At 37.7% G+C, this 19,789-nt stretch overlaps 1 protein-coding gene across 1 annotated transcript in view; it reads left to right on the top strand.

Annotated features, from left to right (window-relative positions):
- The first annotated feature begins 6,739 nt into the window (after positions 1-6,739).
- Positions 6,740-19,789, top strand: part of KBTBD12 (kelch repeat and BTB domain containing 12) — an 81,047-nt gene continuing 67,997 nt past the window's right edge. The window contains exons 1-3 of the mRNA XM_008056856.2: positions 6,740-7,859; positions 12,116-12,386; positions 14,475-14,625. Of these exons, the coding sequence (XP_008055047.2) occupies positions 6,790-7,859; positions 12,116-12,386; positions 14,475-14,625 (1,492 nt within the window). The 5' untranslated portion in view covers positions 6,740-6,789. The remainder of the gene's footprint in view (positions 7,860-12,115; positions 12,387-14,474; positions 14,626-19,789) is intronic.

Here is a 19,789-nt window from a genome sequence, read left to right on the forward strand (position 1 = left end):
CCTGCTCGGGCTCCGGTGATTCTTCCGCCTCAGCCTTCCGAGTAGTTGGAACTACAGGTGCGCGCTACCACACCTGGCTAATTTTTTGATTTATTGTAGAGATGAGGTCTCGCCTGCCTAGGCGGGTCTCGAACTCATGGGCTCAGGCAATCCACTCACCTCAGCCTCCCAAAGGCGTGAGATTACAGGCTGAGCTACCGAGCCCAGCTTGAGCTTCTTTTCTATGCTTTTGACAGTTTGGGTTAGTTCTGTGTTTTGGTCTTCGAGCTCTGAGATTTCTTTCTTCTGCTTGGCTGATTCTGCTTTCCATGCTTATTAGTTTGTTATTTATTTCACAGTATTCTTTACTGCTGTTATTTCTGACATCAGCTCCTTCCTATTTTCCGCTTGTCTCTCCTCAATTTTTAAAATTCTCTCTATTAATGTCTTGGTGTCTGGGTTCATTTCATGTGACCAGTCATTCTGGGGGCTCTTCATTGTTTGTGTTCTGGAGTCTGTTTTCTCAGTGTCTGATCTTCCAGGGGTCTGTGTAAGACCTATATTCTTCTTTTGGTTTTTCTTCATTTGTGCGGTTTTTTTCCCTCTCTACTTTTTCCTTCCCTCCACGTCACCATCTTCTTTAATTCTGTTATTCAGGGGCAGAGGGATTGCTTTTACTTCTGTTTGTTCAATCTCCTATTCTTCTTATGTATGCCCTCTTACTTTGTTCAATTCTGGAGTTGCACTGTAGGTTGGGGGTGGTCCTTTTTGCAGTTTTGAGATTTACTTAAGGGGGCAGCTGTGATTCAAAATCTATCTGCAGGTCTTGGTATCTGCTGACAGGTCTATGGATAATCTGAGACCCACTTCCCACTGCCTTGGAATCTGTCTGTGCCGTGGGGCTGTAGGTTTACTCCCTGAAATAAAATGAGGTTAGCAGAAGGAAGAGAATGGAGCAGACATTGGGGGGAGGAGGGCGGTGGAGAGAGAGATGAGTAAGGGGGGAAACAAATGAGTATCAACAAATGGAGAGAGAGAGCTAAACTGAAACAGATGAAAACAGTAGACTACGGCTACAGACTAACCAGCTCCCATACCAAAAAAAAAATTAAAACATACAATGATGCTAACATACAAGCTAACCAACCACCTTATTGATGTGCTGTTCCTCTATACAAAGATATGGTTTACAGATAGGAGGAAAGAGAAAAAAGGAAGAGGAAAAAAAGGAACAAAACAGTAGGAATAGAATTAAGTCATTAAACTAACAGAACCAATCTAGCACACTCTGAGACTTTTTGTTTAAGTCCAATGTCCTTTCAGCCCTGATTTGTAGCTGTCTTCTCAAGCTGGTAAATTAGTTCACAGTTGGGGTCAGTTGCCCCTGGCCTGCTGTGAAGGACAGTTCAGATCACCCTCCGTTCACCACTCAAATCTGGCCTGTGTCTGTTTTTCAGCTTGTTTTTCCGTTTCAGTGTTGTTACCTTGAATCGCCAGCAGGTGGTGCTATCTCAGCTGCTTGCCCTAGAGGGGGTGGGCCGGACAGGAGCCGGGCAGAGGCTGGAGATGGAAGCCTGCCTTAGGGCTCCAGGAGGAGACCCACAGCCGGCAGGACGTCAAGCTGGCGGCAGAGGTGGCAGCAATCCCAGCAGATCTTGCCTGCAGGGGCTTCAAGGACTGAAGTCGTGGATCACCTCAGGCACAGGTGGCACGATGCACTGTGGCTGCCACAGAGGCCGCAGTGGCGCCAGTGGCTGCTGTGTCTTTGGCTGCAGTGAGTTTCCAGATCGCCGTGATGCCCCAGCAGTCGCGATGGCCGAGCTCCATGTGAAGAGCAGGCTGCCATGTTGGGATCCGCAGCCCCCGGAGAGAGAGCCAGAGACCCTCTGCGTTCTCCTTTGCAGAGGGTCTCATAGACCAGGCTGCCCCGTCACCATCTTGCCGGAAGTCCTTTATGTTAGGTGATTTTATTATTGTGTCACCATCATAGTGTAGTACTTACACAACCTAGATGGGAGAGCCGGTCACACACCTTGGCTGTATGGAATAGCCTGTTGTTTCCAGGCTACAAACTTGTACAGCATGTTACTGCATTGAATACTGCAGGTAATTGTAACACAGTGGTATGTATTTATGTGTCTAAACATAGCTAAACATAGCAAAAGTGTGGCATAAAATATTCTTAAAGTGGTACACTTACATGGGCACTTACCATGGATGGAGCTTGTAGGACTGGAAGTTGTTTTGGGTGAGTTGGTGAGTGAGCGGTGCTTGAATGTGAAGGCCTAGGACATTACTGTGCATTATTGTAGACTTCGTAAACACTGTACACTTAGGCAACACTAAATTTATAAAATATATTTTTCTTCAGAAATCAACTTTAGATCATTGTAACCCTTTTACTTTGTAAACTTTAAAATTTTTTTAACTTTTTGACTCTTGTAATAACACTTAGCTTAAATACTAATACGTTGTATAGCTGTTCAAAACTATAAACTTTTTTTCTGTTTTTAAATTTTGGGTTGTTTTTAACTTCTTAAACTTTTTTGTTAAAAATGAACGCATAAACACACACATTAGCCTAGCCCAACAGGGCTAGGAACATCAATATCATTGTCTTTCACCTTTACATCTTGTCCCACTGGAAGCTCTTTGGGACAGTAACACACATGGGGTTGTTATCTCCTATGATGATAATGCCTTTTACTGGAATACCTCCTGAAAGACCTGTCTGAGGCGGTTTTACAATTAACACTTTTTAAAAAATAAGCAGGAAACACACACTCTAAAATAATGATACAAAGTAGTATATACATAAGCCAGTAACATAGTCATTTGTTACCATTATCAAGTATTATGTACTGTACATAATTATATGTGCTATACTTCTATACCACTGGCAGCTCAGTAGGTTTGTTTATACCTGCATCATCACAAACATGAGTAATGCATTCTGCTACAATATTATGACACTAGATGATAGGAATTTTTCAGCTCTATTATAATCTTATAGGACCACCGTTGTATATGCGGTCTGTCATTGACTAAAATATCATTATGCAGTGCCTGATTGTAATTGCCTTTTCTCAGTATTTTTGCATAGAGCACTTATATAAGAGAGGATTCTTGATTACAAATAGCAACAATCCCAATTCACACTAACTTAAACAATAAGGGGAATAGTTTGTCTCAAAAGTGAAAACTACAGATTTAAAGCATGTTTCAGATTCTCTTGATTCTCTGCCTTCTTCTCTATATTGGTTTTATCCTCTTGCTGGCTGGCTTATGGGAATGTGACTGCAGCAGTTCCAGACCTCCTGTCTATACAGCATAAGGACACCCTCAACCATTGAACTGGAGACCTGAGCTTCATTCTGATTAGGCCAATCTCAGGTCCCTGAAGCAGTCACAGTGGTAAGGGCCATGGAAGTGAATCCCAGCCCAGGTACACCAAGTGAAAGAAGGTTCGATACTGAGGAAAACCTACTGTAACATTGTCCACTACAAAGTTGTTTATAAGATATTATCTACAACGTGTTTATAAAGGAAATAAGCATATAATTCACTAGTTTGTTTTTAACCTCACATGAAACTAATGCTGCCTATATTCTTATTAAAATAGCCCACGTGCAAAAAGAAAATGTCCAACAAGAGTGGTTTGGTTCTGATATGAAATCCTAGGGTTATGGTCACAACATTTGGGTCCCCAGCATCTCAGTCTATCCTAGCAACACCAAGATCAGTACTTTGGAAACTGATGAGTCTGGACTACCTTTGTGATCCTATCTGGAATCTGCCCTTGGCCTTCTAGCTTACAATGCTAGAAGTATTGGTATTCTTTGAGAGAGTCTTCTATATTAGTACAAATGGAATGACAGAAATCTTTAAATATTCATTTTATTATAACAAAGCTTGTATGCTTTTCAGCTCCAAGTAATAGCTGTCATATATAAAGTTGATGTTTTTATGTATAAAGAAGCCGACATAATATGATTTCAGGCTAGTTATAATATATTGTGGAAAAGATCAGAAATATAATGATCTCTTTATAACCCATAATTGGATTCTCTTTGTTAAAAAAATCTAAAAAAGCAAGGGTTCACTTTTAACCAGCAAAGCTTCACCAGGAAAATTTTAAGCATTTATTGAAATAAAACCGAGCCATCATTGCCATCAAGGAGGGTTGTACTCCTATTTCCAGTATACAGCTTCTAACATTGACTAGTTATTAGATTCTACACACTTCAACACAATGTTTCTGAGGTCTTATACTTGCTATTATATAATTAAGCATTCCTATCATGCATAACACTTATTTCCTGAAATAAACTTTAATTCAGCACTCTGGAAATAAATGCTATTTCTCATTGAGACATATGAGATTTCTAGTTCCTTACAGGGCACAAAAAATTAGAACACTGCTCACCTTTATATAAAGGGGGACCAAAAAAACCCTTGAATTTATTTATAAAAAATTGTGTGTTCTTCCATGTTTAAACTTTAGTCACCTTCAAAGGACTCTCCATTTGATGCAATAACACCTGTTAAGACACGTTTTCCACTGCTCAAAACTGTTTTGAACCTGTCGATTTTGATGTCTTTTAGCGCTTCTGCCCTCTTTCCTTTCACCTCTTCCATATCAACAAAACATTTCCTTTCCCTATGAGGACTTTTCTTCTTCCAGGGAAATGAGCAACAGCAAAAAGTCACTCGGGGTGAGGCCGGGTGAACAGGGAGGGTGGGGCATGGGGGTCGTGCCATTTGGGGTCAACCACTGCTGAACACGCAGCGTGGTGTGGGCAGGTGCCCATCGTGAAATTGGCAAACACATAGAAAGAATCTCCAAAAAAGCTCACTGAAGCTGAATGCAGCCTCTCACGACAATGCTAGCTAGTACACTGATGCCGATGGATTCCTAGAATGCTTACCTATCAAGGGAAGCCTGTACTACAAGGGGCCCACCCTCCAAAAAAATAATTCTGGGTTTTGGGTGCCCCTCATAGCTGACAAACTTTGTGTTCATATTAACAAAATCATTACCTCCCCTTCTTTTTTTAAAAAAACACTTTTATAACATTTTATTTTAAATTTCTGTCACTTTGGAGGGGTAAAATAGTTTTTGGTCTGGGCTTTAAATGCACACACCGCCCTCACCAAGGCACATTGTACCTGATACCTCCCCTTCTTTCTTAACTACTAGTACTAACTTTTCTGCCATCAACTTTTAACTTACTGCATGCAACGTATAGCCAAGTAAAGTAGAAAAAGTGGCAGAGACTTGAGATACTGTTCTCACGTTAAAATTCTGACTTTAGGAATGTCCTTCTAAATCTAAACAGCTAAACATCTAAACAAGGGATGTTCAACCTTTTGGCTTCCCTGAGCCACATCAAGTAAAGAGGAATTGTCTTGGGTCCCACATAAATTATATAATATAGTTAGTATTTATATAAGAAGATTCTTTTCACTTTTTATATTTTTATTATAAAATTAGACAAATAACAATATATAATTAGTGGAAAATTTGACCTTGTTTTTATGAAATTAATCTATCAATGTCTGGTTCAATGGGAGTGGTTGCAATCCTTAGTGAGTTCTCAAGGTGCCCATCAGAAATGTTTGTTCAAATTTCGCTCTTTGTGTGCTTCATAATTGAAAAAACAGCTGCTCACATGTGCATATTCTACCACAAAGCAATGTCATGAATAAGGTGTGATTGTGAACTTTAAAAATGGAACTATGCATGGGGTCACCAAGAAGATAAGTGCTAAAAAACACATAATGTTAAAAGGTTGTGTGGGGCTGCATTACTAATAGTCCTGGGCTGCATGCAGCCCTGATCTAACCCTTGAGACAGCTTGTTTCTATTTCCCCAGGAAGAGGAAGATGAGACAACTAGCTTAAAGAAACTTTTAATTATACTAGTGTTTCTCAAGGTGAGAAGTGATTCGGTGTCTATGAATCTCCCATGAAACAGGAAACAAAGAAAACCTCATCAAGGAGGGAAGACAGAAAAACCAGATTTGCATTTTCTAAGTTTAGGGTGATTCAGTTGTATGTTTTAAATATTGCAACTTCTTTGATCAGCAGATATTTGGTAGTGCTTTTCAAAGCCCAGTGGACATTTTTCTCCCTCTCATTCTCTCTCTCTCTCTCTCTCTCTCCCTCTCTCTCTTTCTCTCTCTTTCCCTGCCCCCCTTCCCTGCCTCTCTTTTACAAAACAGGTTCTTTCTTTTTTTTTATTTTTTAAATTTTTTTACAAAACAACTATATCCTACTTGTCCCTAATCATGCACCTGTGGATTGGCCATGACATTTGGGTGCATTGTTTTGGAGGGGATGTATATAACCTTCTGAGTGATTTTGCATCTCAGCTGATGTCCCTGTGCCCTCTGCCTGCAGGTCAGTTGTATTTGGTAATGGGAATTTCATCATTTCTCTTTCATTCATGTTGGGAGGAAAGATTTTCCAGTCCTAGAGAAATCTCTCCTGCTGATTAGGAAAATATCGTGTCAGTGCTTAATAATTTACTGTTTACATAATCAAAGATATTATTTTTAGTTACAAAAGTAGTTGTCTTAAACTTCTATCTGAATTAATAATATGTATTTATAAATATTTCTTAGAAGTAATGCTGCATATGTAAGTTACAGATAATTTTTTCTTATAAGAAAACTGCTTTTTTTCTTTCCCTCAGGAACGTTTCCCGACATCTCTGTTGCTTTGTGAGTACCCAAACATGCCAATAGCCTCTCAGGAATCAAGTTAAACTTAAAGAAGACTTAACTTAGAAACTTTGGAGAGTGTATCATGGAGTGTAAGATTGAGAGAAAAGATAAATACCAACATAGCTTGAATTTACTGAATAAAATTAAGGACATGAAAGAATTAGCAGAAATGATTGATGTCATACTCATAGCAGAAGAGGAGAAATTTCCTTGCCACCGACTGGTCCTGGCTGCATTTAGTCCTTATTTCAAAGCTATGTTCACCTGTGGACTACTTGAATGTACTCAAAGGGAAGTCATACTCTATGATATCACAGCAGAAAGTGTGTCAGTGCTATTAAATTACATGTACAATGCAACTTTGGAGATCAATAATGCCAATGTACAGACTGTAGCTATGGCTGCCTATTTTATGCAAATGGAAGAAGTCTTTGATGTGTGTCAAAAGTATATGATGAACCACATGGATGCCTCCAACTGTGTAGGTATCTATTATTTTGCTAAGCAAATTGGAGCTGAAGATCTATCTGATCAATCGAAGAAATATTTATATCAGCACTTTGCCGAGGTGAGCTTACATGAAGAAATACTAGAAATTGAAGTGCACCAATTCCTGACACTTATTAAATCAGATGATCTTAATATAACCAGAGAGGAGAGCATTCTGGATCTAGTTCTGAGATGGGTAAATCATAACCAAGAATTGCGGACCGAGCATCTTGTTGAGCTTTTGAAGCAAGTCAGATTGGAACTTATAAATCCTTCTTTTTTAAGACAAGCCCTAAGAAGGAACACAGTGCTGCTATGTGATGCAGGCTGTATTGATATAATTCAAAATGCATTCAAAGCCATCAAGACACCCCAACAGCACTCTCTAAATCTGCGCTATGGCATGGAGACTACCAGTCTTCTGCTTTGCATTGGCAACAATTCTTCAGGAATCAGATCAAGACATAGGAACTATGGAGATGCCAGTTTTTGTTATGATCCTGTATCACGGAAGACCTATTTCATTTCATCTCCCAAGTATGGGGAGGGTTTAGGAACCGTGTGTGCTGGCGTTGTCATGGAAAATAACACTATAATTGTGGCTGGAGAAGCAAGTGCCTCTAAACTCGCTAGACAAAAAGACAAGAATGTTGAAATCTATAGGTTTGTATCTAGCAGGAAATTTGTTCAATTATCTTACTTTGCTACTAGCAGCAGTAGAAAAAAGTGCTGTTGAAAGAGTGATCACATCTTAAATTACATGTAGTCAAAATTACCCTGTAAGTCCCTATAAAGCTTAGTGTGCAGAACATGTTTTTGTGTATATATGTGTATAAAACCTGAATATAAACATAGCATATATACATTCACAATGAAATCACCCATGTTTTAAAATTATTTCTCTCTTCCTTTAATTGTTAACATTTATTTGAATCTGCATAAGTTAAACGTGTTTATATCACGATTCCATTGTATTTTTCACTCATAGTTTTCATTATTTATCCTTATGCTAGGGCATAACACATTTTTTTTGAGTTGTGGAATATGTGTGAGGATTTGCTACATAAGTAAATCGCGTGCAAGTGAGGTTTGGGCTTCTAACGAGCCCTCTCTTCCCCTGGTAGTGGACATAGTAACATAGTTCCCAGTGGGTGGTGTGTGCCCCCTTATCTCTTCTCCCTCCTTTAGCAGCTCCCACCATGTTTTGTTCCCACCTTTGTGCTCGCATGCCCAGTGTTTAGGACCCACTTTGAGTGAGAACATGTGGTATTCAGTTTTTTTGTTTCTGTGATAGTTCACTTAGAAGGATGGTCTCCAGCTACATCCATGTTGCTGCAAAAGTCATATTTTTCTTGTGTTCTATCTTAAACTCAACCAGGTTCCCATCACCAATCAGCTTCTCCAAATTTGTCAAAATTAGGATAAAAGTTATCAGTTACTCTCATCATTTCCTCCAATAATGAGATTGTCAGCAAGGCAAATAATGAAATTACCCTACTACTTTAGTAGTGAGTGTTATTTTAGTGCCAGTTTTATAAAATTAGTGAGAAATGTACCATCTTGTGGTACGTTCCTACTATATTGTTTCTGTATCTTAGCCCTTTTATCTTTGTCCAGATGCTCTTCAATTTGCCCCTTCTCTATAGTTTATAGATTTTTATACAGATATTTTTCTTCTTGACTTAACAGAGGAATTAGACTAGTGCTCTGGCAGTTCATTCCTTTTCAAAAAGATATACTTCCCCATCTCCTTTACTGATCTCTCACACTTTGGCATACAAACAGCTGAGGAGATAAGTATTATCTTTACACTATCAACTCTATTAACATTTCATGCCTTTGTCACTGTTGTTTTCTTTTTTTATGTCATATTCACTTTTCTTAATAATAAGTTTTATAGGCCAGGTGTGGTGGCTCATGCCTATCATCCCAGCACTTTGGGAGGCTGAGGTGGGAAGATTGCTTCAGCCCAGGAGTTCAAGACCAGCATAGGCAACACAGTGAAACTTTGTCTCTACTAAAAATCAAAAAAATTAAACAGGCATGGTGGCACATGCTTGTAGTCCCAGCTACTCAGGAGGCTGAGATGGAAGGAGACCCTGAGCCCAGGAGGTTGAGGTTGTGGTGAACCATAATCATGCCACTGCACTCCAGCCTGGGATACAGAGTGAGACCCTGACCAAAAAAAAAAAAAGTTTTATCTGGGCATTTTCTCTCCCCATTTTTAGTTCTAAATGTTAAAACAAAAATAAGATGAGCAAATCACCCAACAAACGTACTTTCCAAACTTCATGGGACGTAACCCATTCATAGTCTATTTTCTTAAACTATGTCTCAGAAAACCCAAACCCACTCAAAAAAATTTTTGTTTTATTTTAAAGATGTGGGGTACAATTCAGGGTTAAGTATACAAATGTTCATTATGCAGGTACCCCGTTGATGAAATGTGTCCCTGCTCCCCTGGCAGATTCCCACTACTGCCCACCCCTACCCCCCCCCCGGCAGTTTCCCACTAATGCCAATCCTTTTCTTATAGTATTACAATAATTGTTCAAGGTCCGCTTATGAGTGAGAACATGAGCTAATCGGTTCTTTGTTTCTGTGAAAGATCACTCAGTATTATAGACTCTAAGTCCATCCAGGTTGCTGTGAAGTTCATGATTTTGTCCTTCTTTATGGCTGCATAATATTCCATCGTGTATATATACCACATTTTTTTATCCAGTCCTCTTTTGATGGGCAGCACAATTGGTTCCTTGTTCTTGCTATTGTGATCAATGCTGTGATAAGCATATGTGTGCAGGTATCTTTTTCACAGAGTGATTTGAGTTCTTCCAGGTATATTCCCAGTAAGGGGATTGAGGGGTCATATGGAGGGTCAATTTTTAGATCTTTTAGGAATCATCACACTGTTTTCCACAGAGGCTGTTCTAGTGTACACTCCCACCAGCAGTATAGAAGTGTTCCCTTTTCCCCACATCTTCTCTAGCATCTGTTGTTTTTTGAGTATTAATGATGGCCATCCTGACTAGAGTTAGGTCCAAACCCACTTTTTATTTCTATTTATATATTCATTCATTTGGCTTTACTTCAGTAGTTCCCACATATAGACACCTAGTCCTCCTTTCTTTTCTAAAATTCATACAATTATCCAGCTTAGGCAACATAGCAAAACCTTGTCTCTACAAAAAAATTTAAAAATTAGTTGGGCAAGGCGACACATGCCTGTAGTCCCAGCTACTCAGGAGATTGAGGCAGAAGAATCACCTGAGCCCGGGAGGTCAAGGCTGTGGTGAACCGTGATCATTCCACTGCATTCCAGTATGAGTGAGAGAGTGAGACCTCGGCTATAAATAATAAGTAAATAAATAAATTCATACAATTAAAAACAATGGTGAAGATATCACCTGTGACTCTAAGGACTTTGACTTCCAGCCTAGAACTATAGGGAAGATAGCCATCCTATGGTTTGATTAATTTTTTCATTCAGTTGTGACAGCCAGACACGCCCTTTAAGAAAAGAACATGCCTTCCAACTTCCTTGTCAAGTCTGAAGTAAAGTTATCCATGGGGAAGAATATCAGAATTGGCCTAGAACAAATAGAAAAACCCTTATATGATTAGCTGCCAGATGTTTGATGCAAAATGAAGTAGTCTATACTTAAAAATTGTACTCTATACAAAACACACATATCATAATTTCCTCATTTGTTTCTAAACAGGACAACTTTTGTCCTTAATTTTCATGCTTTCCTGGTTTTTATGTTTTGTTTTGTTTTAATTTTGAATTCCAGGTATACTTTCTGGATTTTCTGGGACACTTACTGTCATATATTTATCCTACTGTCCCCATAAGTACTTTTGTCCTTCTCATTCTTTGTATCCCCAATTGTGATTGGAGGTAAGGACTTACCATGATCATGAGACAAGACAAAGGACAGCCATGAATCATAGACTCACTGACTATATAATGCCCCCTACATTCACATAATCAGTTGTGTTGGACACTGGAAGACATTGAGAGACCATATATACTACTGCCCCTACCTCCTAAGACTTTTCTCAGTCTGGTATTCTTGGAGAAATTACTGAAATTACCACTTCTAGTAGATTAAAATAGATGTTAAGTACCCAGCAGACATCTACAGGTGGGTTTTTATCCAGTACTATTGACCCAACTTTAAACTAGTTAGAACTACAACAACAATGCTTAAAATTCTACACATTCTACATCATCCTATCAGAGATGTATGAATTGATACATTTCTTAGATTCTCTGCCCTAAAACTGTGGTTTTATCAATGTAGTTTTTCTTTAATTTTAAAGATTTGGGGTACAATTCAGTGTTATGTATGCAAATGTTCATTATGCAGGTACCCTTGTTGAGGTGTGCCCCTCCTTCCCCAGGCAGATTCCCACTACTCCCAATCTCACTTCCCCGCCCCCCTCCTGGCAGTTTCCCGCTACTGCCAATCCTTTTCTTATAGTCATTAATGTAGTATTAAAGTGATATTTCTTGTCCACAAAATACAGTATTTTTGTAGTTTTACTTATACTCTTTTTTGGTAAGATTACAAATGATTTGCTGAGAGACTTTCCTGTTTGTTCTTGGTTTTCTTTCCAAGAATTAGGAAATGAAAGCAATTCCTGGATAATCTATAATTTTTCTATCAACTTTTTTCTTAAATTATTCAGATATGTTTGGTTTCTCATTTTTAAGCATATTATATTTTATTCATCAGTTCTTTAAAGAAAAGCAAACTTATACCGCTAAAGCCAGTATAATGTATTAATGATTTTTGTCCTCCAATTAGAACCATATTTTATTGTTTTTAATTTGAAAAGAAACTTAAGTGTATTCCTTGAGTAAATTATTTTCATGTTAACACTAATCCTGAATTTTCTCTCTTAATTTACAGGTATCATGATAGAGGAAACCAGTTTTGGGAAAAGTTATGCACAACTGAATTTCGAGAGCTATATGCTCTGGGCAGTATCCATAATGACCTCTATGTTGTAGGAGGACAGATGAAAATTAAAAACCAATATCTTATTACAAACTCTGTTGATAAGTACTCTGTAGAACAGGACAATTGGAAAAGGGTGTCTCCCCTTCCACTACAATTGGCGTGTCATGCTGTAGTAACAGTGAAAAATAAACTTTATGTGATTGGAGGCTGGACCCCTCAGGTTAAGAAATTTCCTTTATAGCTAATTGGCATGGCTATGCTGAGGCTGGCTGCTATGTTGAAAAGTGTTGTCATTGTTCAATACTAAAAAAGTACGACTTACATTTTGGTAAAAGGTTTTTTGTTTTATAAAATATAACTTAAGGTTTTAAAGTGTTAAAACAATTTAGTAGAGTGAATTTTAATGTGTATTATTTATAGACATGACTTCATTCTGTATTCATGCTGAGTTCTTTATAATCCTTCCATTCTTGCTAATTATGAAAGATACTTGTGCCAAGGGATTATCTGTAGGGAGCATCTTAGTAGGAGGCAGAAAAGCTGGATCCTCATCCCAGTTCTGTCTGTTTAATAGCTGTGTGACCCAAGGCAAGTAACTCTTAGGCCTTTTCCATATTTCAAATTCTTACTCTAAGTGGGAAACCAGAATTCCTATTTGTGGTGGCACAATCATTTTCACAAAAGCATATTGTGATTGTAAAAACTGTTTTTACTGGACATCAGCAAACAGAGAACCCAAAATGCTGTTTGTATTGAAGCCCTGCGATGGCAAACCAGAACTGAAAACTCAGGAGTGAGAGTCCACAGCGGTCCTTTCCCTTCCCTCTGGGTGTCCTCTCCTGGTGCCTTGGAACACTCTCCGTAGTATTCCTCCAGCTGCCTTCTGCCCCGGCCAGCCAATCGTTCTAATAAAAATTCATTTGGCTAGCTCATTAGCTGTCCTCATGACATAAAGTACATTTATTTTTGCTCATAGTATTTATTGGTACTCTAGATTTTCTTCGTGATAAAACTGATATTATTTGCATAAATTCCATGCATTTGGGTTTTGTCATATATAATATATCATGCCTGTTTTAAAAACATAAACTTCACATTTAATACATTTTAAAATGTGTGCTATATATAAAAAAGTAGTACAGGTTTCATCACAGCTAATAGCAGAAACCTAACAAATTATTTGTAATTAACCTTTTAAAAAACTATCCATTTACATAGTTACTTTTACATGAACAAGCTCCAAAGACAACTTAGAAGCTTTTCTTTGCTTTTCTTTCACTAAAATAGAGATTAAATACTTAAATTAGAAGGAAAATCAAAACCATAAAGTCAACATTTGTTAATTTATGAAGTCTTTGAGCAGATAACACGTGAACATTTACTGCACAACAAAGGCTTTTGCTAGCCTGATTGCGTACCTAGTGCAATATACTAAATTGCAAGATCACATAGAGTTGTGTATGCACCATAGAGAAAATAACTCTTGGTGTATTTAAAGTAGTTAATTAGAATTAATTGTATACAGCTTTCAGAAGTATGCAGTAATTTCTTTGTTGAACACTTGCATCCAAAAAAGACACTTACAAAACCTTAGCTTGAAGTCATATAAAATTATGGATACCTTGTATACAAAAAACACTATCTCACTGAAGTTTGAGTAAGAGAAGCCACTTACATCTGTGTAAGAATAAAGTTATTCACTTTGTATTGACTCTAGTCACTAAAAATACCGAAATAAAATAAGTACATAAAATGATTTATATTAATCCAAATATCTGTAAAATTGAATTCAGATCATTCCTATTAGGTCATAATTGTGGCATAAAAATACTCTAATTACTAAAACATGAAAATTTTTTTGCAACTTTGTTCCATGTGGATTAGAAAAATAGAAAGAAAATGCCTCATAAATTATTAAAACTAATTTCTCACAACTTATTAAAATTCACAGCTATAAAATTTCATAAAATAGAATTACACTTTAAGTAATGTTCAAGAGAGCTTGGTTTCATGTTTAAGGCTTTGCAGTTGCTTCATTTTTTAAAAAAAAGCTATAATGTCTCACTGCTAAGATCACAGATTGTTTGCTATAACCAAACACCTTAGCCCCATTATTTTATAATATAAATCCCTCTGATATTGACAGTGTACTTATAAGCCCAAGTCATGGGGTTCAGTGTGTTTGTGTGAGTCACTACAGTTAACCTATATTTATCTCCTTGGCTGTCTGCTTTGATTAATTGCATTCATGTACTCACAAAGATCTCTAAGTGGAATGTTATTATATTGGCTGTCATATTTCATACAGATGGATCTTCCTGATGAAGAACCTGATCGATTAAGCAACAAACTGTTGCAGTATGACCCCAGCCAAGATCAATGGAGAGAGCTGGCACCCATGAAGTACTCTAAGTACCGATTCAGTACAGCTGTAGTCAACAGTGAGATTTATGTTTTGGGTAAGAAGAAGGAGATTGCTAACAGATTACTTTTATTTTTCTCAGCAGTGTGCCCTCAAAATGAAATGTTATCTTTTCCTCTTGCGTCCCAGTTCAGATTTATACACAACTAACTAAAATTTTTCTTGTACTTCTTATTTTCTGGAGCGTGTTCAAATAAGTCTAAATGAAAGTCCATTGATTTATGAGAGCAAAATTATTTTATAGCATTTTCAAATACCTTAGATTGCAAAAACAGTAGTGACACATCCTTACAAATACTACCAACTAATGGGAATAAGCCTTTGGCCCCTTTAGTCAATGAAATGTGGGCTTTTGCAACCAACTGTGATGATCTGTGCTATTAGAAGAGAAAGCCACCATAGTTAAGACTGCCACAGATTGTGCAATCCTCATTTTGCCTAACCCACAAAATGTCTAGAGACGTTCAAACAGTTTTCATCTGATTGCATCTTGTCTTACCTCTTGAATATGTGTGATCTTTTGTTAGCCAGCAGGAATTGGTGGAAGACAACATCAGTTCAGTCACACTAAAGCATGTAAAAACAACTCCAGAACATCCTCTGTATTTCCTCATCCTTCTTTACTTCGTTTCCCCCCTCCATTTTATTCAGTTCTCTGCTTTTCCAACGACATTTTGTCTCTCTAACATCATCCTCTATCACCTTACCCCACCTCCTTAACTATGGGAAAGAAAGACTGAGGCAAGGAGGCCGACTAGATTGATGAAATGAAGGCCCATCTACATTGATGACCAACTGGCAAAAACATGGGGAAGACAATGGGTAGCAAAGAAATGGCAAGGAAGATGTGTGAAATGAGGGATGGAAGCAAACCAAACATTTGAATAGAAATGATTATGATGATGGTTAGTTTTTATGAAAGGGAGGCTGCTAACTCTTTGCTACTTGCACAGCATGAAGCAAAATAATTAATGTACTCAAGTATTACTAGTGATGATTTTAAGAACAAGAACACTATGTGACATAACTTATGACTGCCTCAGTTATGAGACTCACTTATAATATTTTTCTCTAGCTATATCTTTGTTGTAACCATATGCCATGTCATGTCACAGGCCCAGAAAAGATGATACCTAAGTTATGATAGATCGCCTAGGATCTACTAAGTACATTAAAACTGGAGATAGCCAAAAGTGATGTATCAATTGAATCAGAATGAGATTTCCCCTTGATGTGGAGCCTCAGCTAAGCTAGATGTGGAATTTAAATGATAATGTCTGTTTGTTAAATTATGTGGGAAGAAGAACTTTAGAGACACTATTTGGAGCTTACACTTCATGTCATGAATAAATGTCCACTGAATAATGAAAAGAGGTAGATTTTAAAGGACATATAAAATCTAAGTAGGTGAAATTGAGAAAAGAATATGCTCCAGGAAAGGTGCAGTGGGAAGGGACAGGAAAGAGCAGGTAAGGTGAATGGCCTAAGCAATGGTTTAGAGGTGAGAATGAAGGTGGTGAGAGCAGTAGATAAAAGGAGAGAGTAAATGAGCCCACTAGGGACAGTGTTGTGAGAGACAGAGTTGTATAGGAAAGCTGGAAACCAGACTGTAGAGACCTATGGAAGAAGAATACTAATGAACAGTGAGAAGACACAGGAGCAACAACATTAAAGAATGTCTTAGGAAGTGAGGTGAGGTGAGGATATATAAGAACATATCTAAGGCAAGAAGAAACTGGTAGATAACAATTAGGAAAGTTTTTATAATTACTTAGAATCTAGTTTCTGGATATTCAGAAGAGGGGACCAGATTTATACTTACCCCCAAAAGCTTTAACATCCTGTAAGATTAAACTGAAAAGAATCAAATTCCCCAATATTTACTACTTACTTTTCAAATATAATTATAAGCTTTGAAATAGAATAAAGTTAGTTTTGTAGTAGTTCACTGTATATAAAATTGGAATTTGGGTAGAACCCAAAAATCTAATTAGTTTTGATGACACATTATTTAGCAAAAGCCCTATCTATTTTGTGGAATCTATAGGCACTCCACTATATTGGGGGACACTGCCAATTAGATACAGTAAGCCATCTTTCTAATCCCTATATTGGACTTAATTTCTTACTATCTCCTAGATAGCCAATAGGATATCTCCCAAAGGGCAGCCTCTGAAACCTCCTTCACAAAAGCAGGGAGGACATCAGCTTTGAAGTTGAGTAGATTTGGATTGAAATCCTGGCTTTACCACTTACTACCTATATGTTCTTAGTCTAGTAAAATTTTGTTTATAATATTAAAATTGGAATGCCTACCTCTTTGAGTTATTAAGAGGAAATAAAATATGAAAAATCCCTACAATATAGGTGTTTGGATATTATAACTACTGTTTATTGAGCCCCTTTATGTTATAGACACTGCTGAGTTTTTTACACAGTTTCAATTAATGGTTATACAAATGGAGGAAGTGTTAACTTTCTTTTGTATGACCATCTAGATATCTAAACTAATCCTCCAACTAGAAATCTCTGAGAATGTTGGGTAAAGCATATTTTAAAAACACTTTTAAGATCTGCCATGCCAGTAAGAATTTGGCAGGCCAAAAGCTAAATGAAAGCAAGACTTCTAGCTATAGAAAACTGAAGAGATCAATATCCTTTACCCAGAAAACAACTATACAACCAGACAATTTGTAAAAAAAAAAAACCAACTTAGATCTCCAGAAATCAATCACAGATAAACAACATGTTGAGAAGAATTTGTTTGTAAAAACATAACAACTGCTGGGTGCGATGGCTCATGCCTATAATCCCAGCACTTTGGGAGGCCAAGGCAAAAGGATTGCCTGAGCCCTGGTGGTTCGAGACCAGCCTGGGCAACCTGGTGAGACCTCATCTCTACAATAAATCACAAAAACTAGCTGGGCATGGTGATGTGCATCTGTAGTTCCAGCTACTTGGAAGACTGAGGCAGAAGGATCACCTGAGCCCAGCAGGTCGAGGTTGTGGTGGCCAAGAGCATGCCACTGCACTTCAGCCTGGGCAGCAGAGTAAGACTCCTCAAAAATAAGTAAATAAGTAAATAAACAAAAAAATACATAAATAAAACAAAAAATGACTAAAGTTAAATTAAGACTTCAGGCAGTCAGTAGCATTCTCTCCTGAGGCTGACCCTATTCCCCACCCCAGGTCTTTCTACCAGAGTGAGGCTGGATGCAAAAACCAGCAGCTTTTTTTTTTTTTTTTTTTTGGTGAAAGAGAGCCAACATGCCTGGGAGTGAGGGTAGAAAATCCACACTCACAGTGGAAAATGGAAGAAGCCTGAAGCTTTCCTAGCCTGAGATTTAATTCTAGTTTGTATAACAGCAGACAAGAGAACCAGCCAGAAACTTAGAAGGGAGATCCTGAAAATGAGAGTTTTAGAGGGATATAATTTATCACACATCCTTGGAGGCCAAGGGAGCTGCATAAATGTGCAGCCCTAAGGAGGACCCAAGCTGCATCCATTTGCTGAGGAGACAGCCCTGACTGCATGCATATGCTGGGGAGATTTAAGAGAACCCAAGTTCTTCACACATGTGTAGATGACTAGAAGCTGAGGCTGTACAAAAGAGACCCAAGAAGACCAAGCAGAAAGTAAAAGTTATAGTAGACTTGAAAACTGCCTGGATTTTGAATGAAGATTCACCAAGAGAGGGTAGAAGCCTTACTAGTGTTTAAGTACAACCAACTAGTCATTTACAGCCACTAAACTATGCAGAAATAAGGATAACATGTAGGCTAAAAAATAAAAGTGAGTATTCTTTAAAACAAAGCAGAATGTTCTCACTCATAAGTGGACCTTGAATAATTATCATAACACTATAAGAAAGGGATTGGCAGTCATGGGAAACTGCCAGGGGAGGGCGGGGATGGGATTGGCAGTTGAGGGAAAATGCCAGGAGCGGGAGAGGCATACCTCATCAACAAGGATATCTGCGTGATGAAAAAAAAAAAAGTAAACCAAGAATTCTATATTCAGCAAAACTATCCTTCAATTATCCTTCAAAAATCTAGCCAGGTGTGATAACGCACACCTGTAGTTCTGGCTACTTGGAAGGCTGAGGCGAAAGGATCACTGAAGCCCAGCAGGTCAACACTGAAATGGCCGGGAGCATGCCACTGCACTCCAGGCTGGGCGACAGAGTGAGACTACAACTCATAAAAAAAAAAAGAAGGTGAAACAAAAACATACCCATATAAATAAAGACTAAGATAATACATGACTAGCTGACTTGCAAGAAATAATAAAGGAATACTAAAATTCTTCAGGCTGAAAGTAAATGATGCTAGACTATAACTTGAATTCATAAGAAGAAATGAAGAACACAATACATGATAAATATAAAGTAGTATATAAATATGTGATTTTCTTTTTTCTCTCAATTTCTTTAAAAGCTATAAAAGAATACAGATGCTCCTCAACTTACAATGCAGTTATGTCCAGAAAAGCCCATCAAAGTTAAAAATATAGTAAGTCAAAAATGCATTTAGTTCTCTGATAAACCCATCTTGAAATAAAAAAACTGTAAGTCAAATCATGATATGATGGGACAATTTATATAAAACAGTATGTGGCATTATATTGTTGGGTTTACCACAATAATATAGTAAATATGACTCTATCAGAAAGTCAAGGAGGAAGAAATGGGACGATATTGCAACAAAGTGACTTTTTAAAAATTTTATATTCAATATTTTTTATTGATATTGTGGGGTACAGTTAAGGGTTAGGTACACAAATATGCTTTGCTCAGGCACCCTTGTTGATACGAGGTGTCTCCCCATCCCCAGACAGATATTTATTACCGTTAATTCCATCTCCCTTCTACACCCCCATAGTTTCCCACTACTGTCAGTCATTTTCTTATAGTATTATGTTGGATGTTCAAGGTCCACTATATGAGTGAGAACATGTGATACTCAGATCTTTGTTTCTGTGAGAGGTCACTCAGTATTATAGACTCTAGTTCCATCCAGGTTGCTGCAAAATTCATGATTTTGTTCTTTTTAATGGCTGCGTAGAATTCCATCGTGTATATGTACCACATTTTTTTAATCCAGTCCTCTTTTGATGGACAGCATGGTTGCTTCCAGGTTCTTGCTATTGTGAACAATGCTGCGATAAACATACATGTGCAGTTATCTTTTTTATAGAGTGA

Source organism: Carlito syrichta, unplaced genomic scaffold, assembly GCF_000164805.1.
Source record: "Carlito syrichta isolate Samal-C Ts95f unplaced genomic scaffold, Tarsius_syrichta-2.0.1 Scaffold302558, whole genome shotgun sequence".
Classification (NCBI taxonomy): domain Eukaryota; kingdom Metazoa; phylum Chordata; class Mammalia; order Primates; family Tarsiidae; genus Carlito; species Carlito syrichta.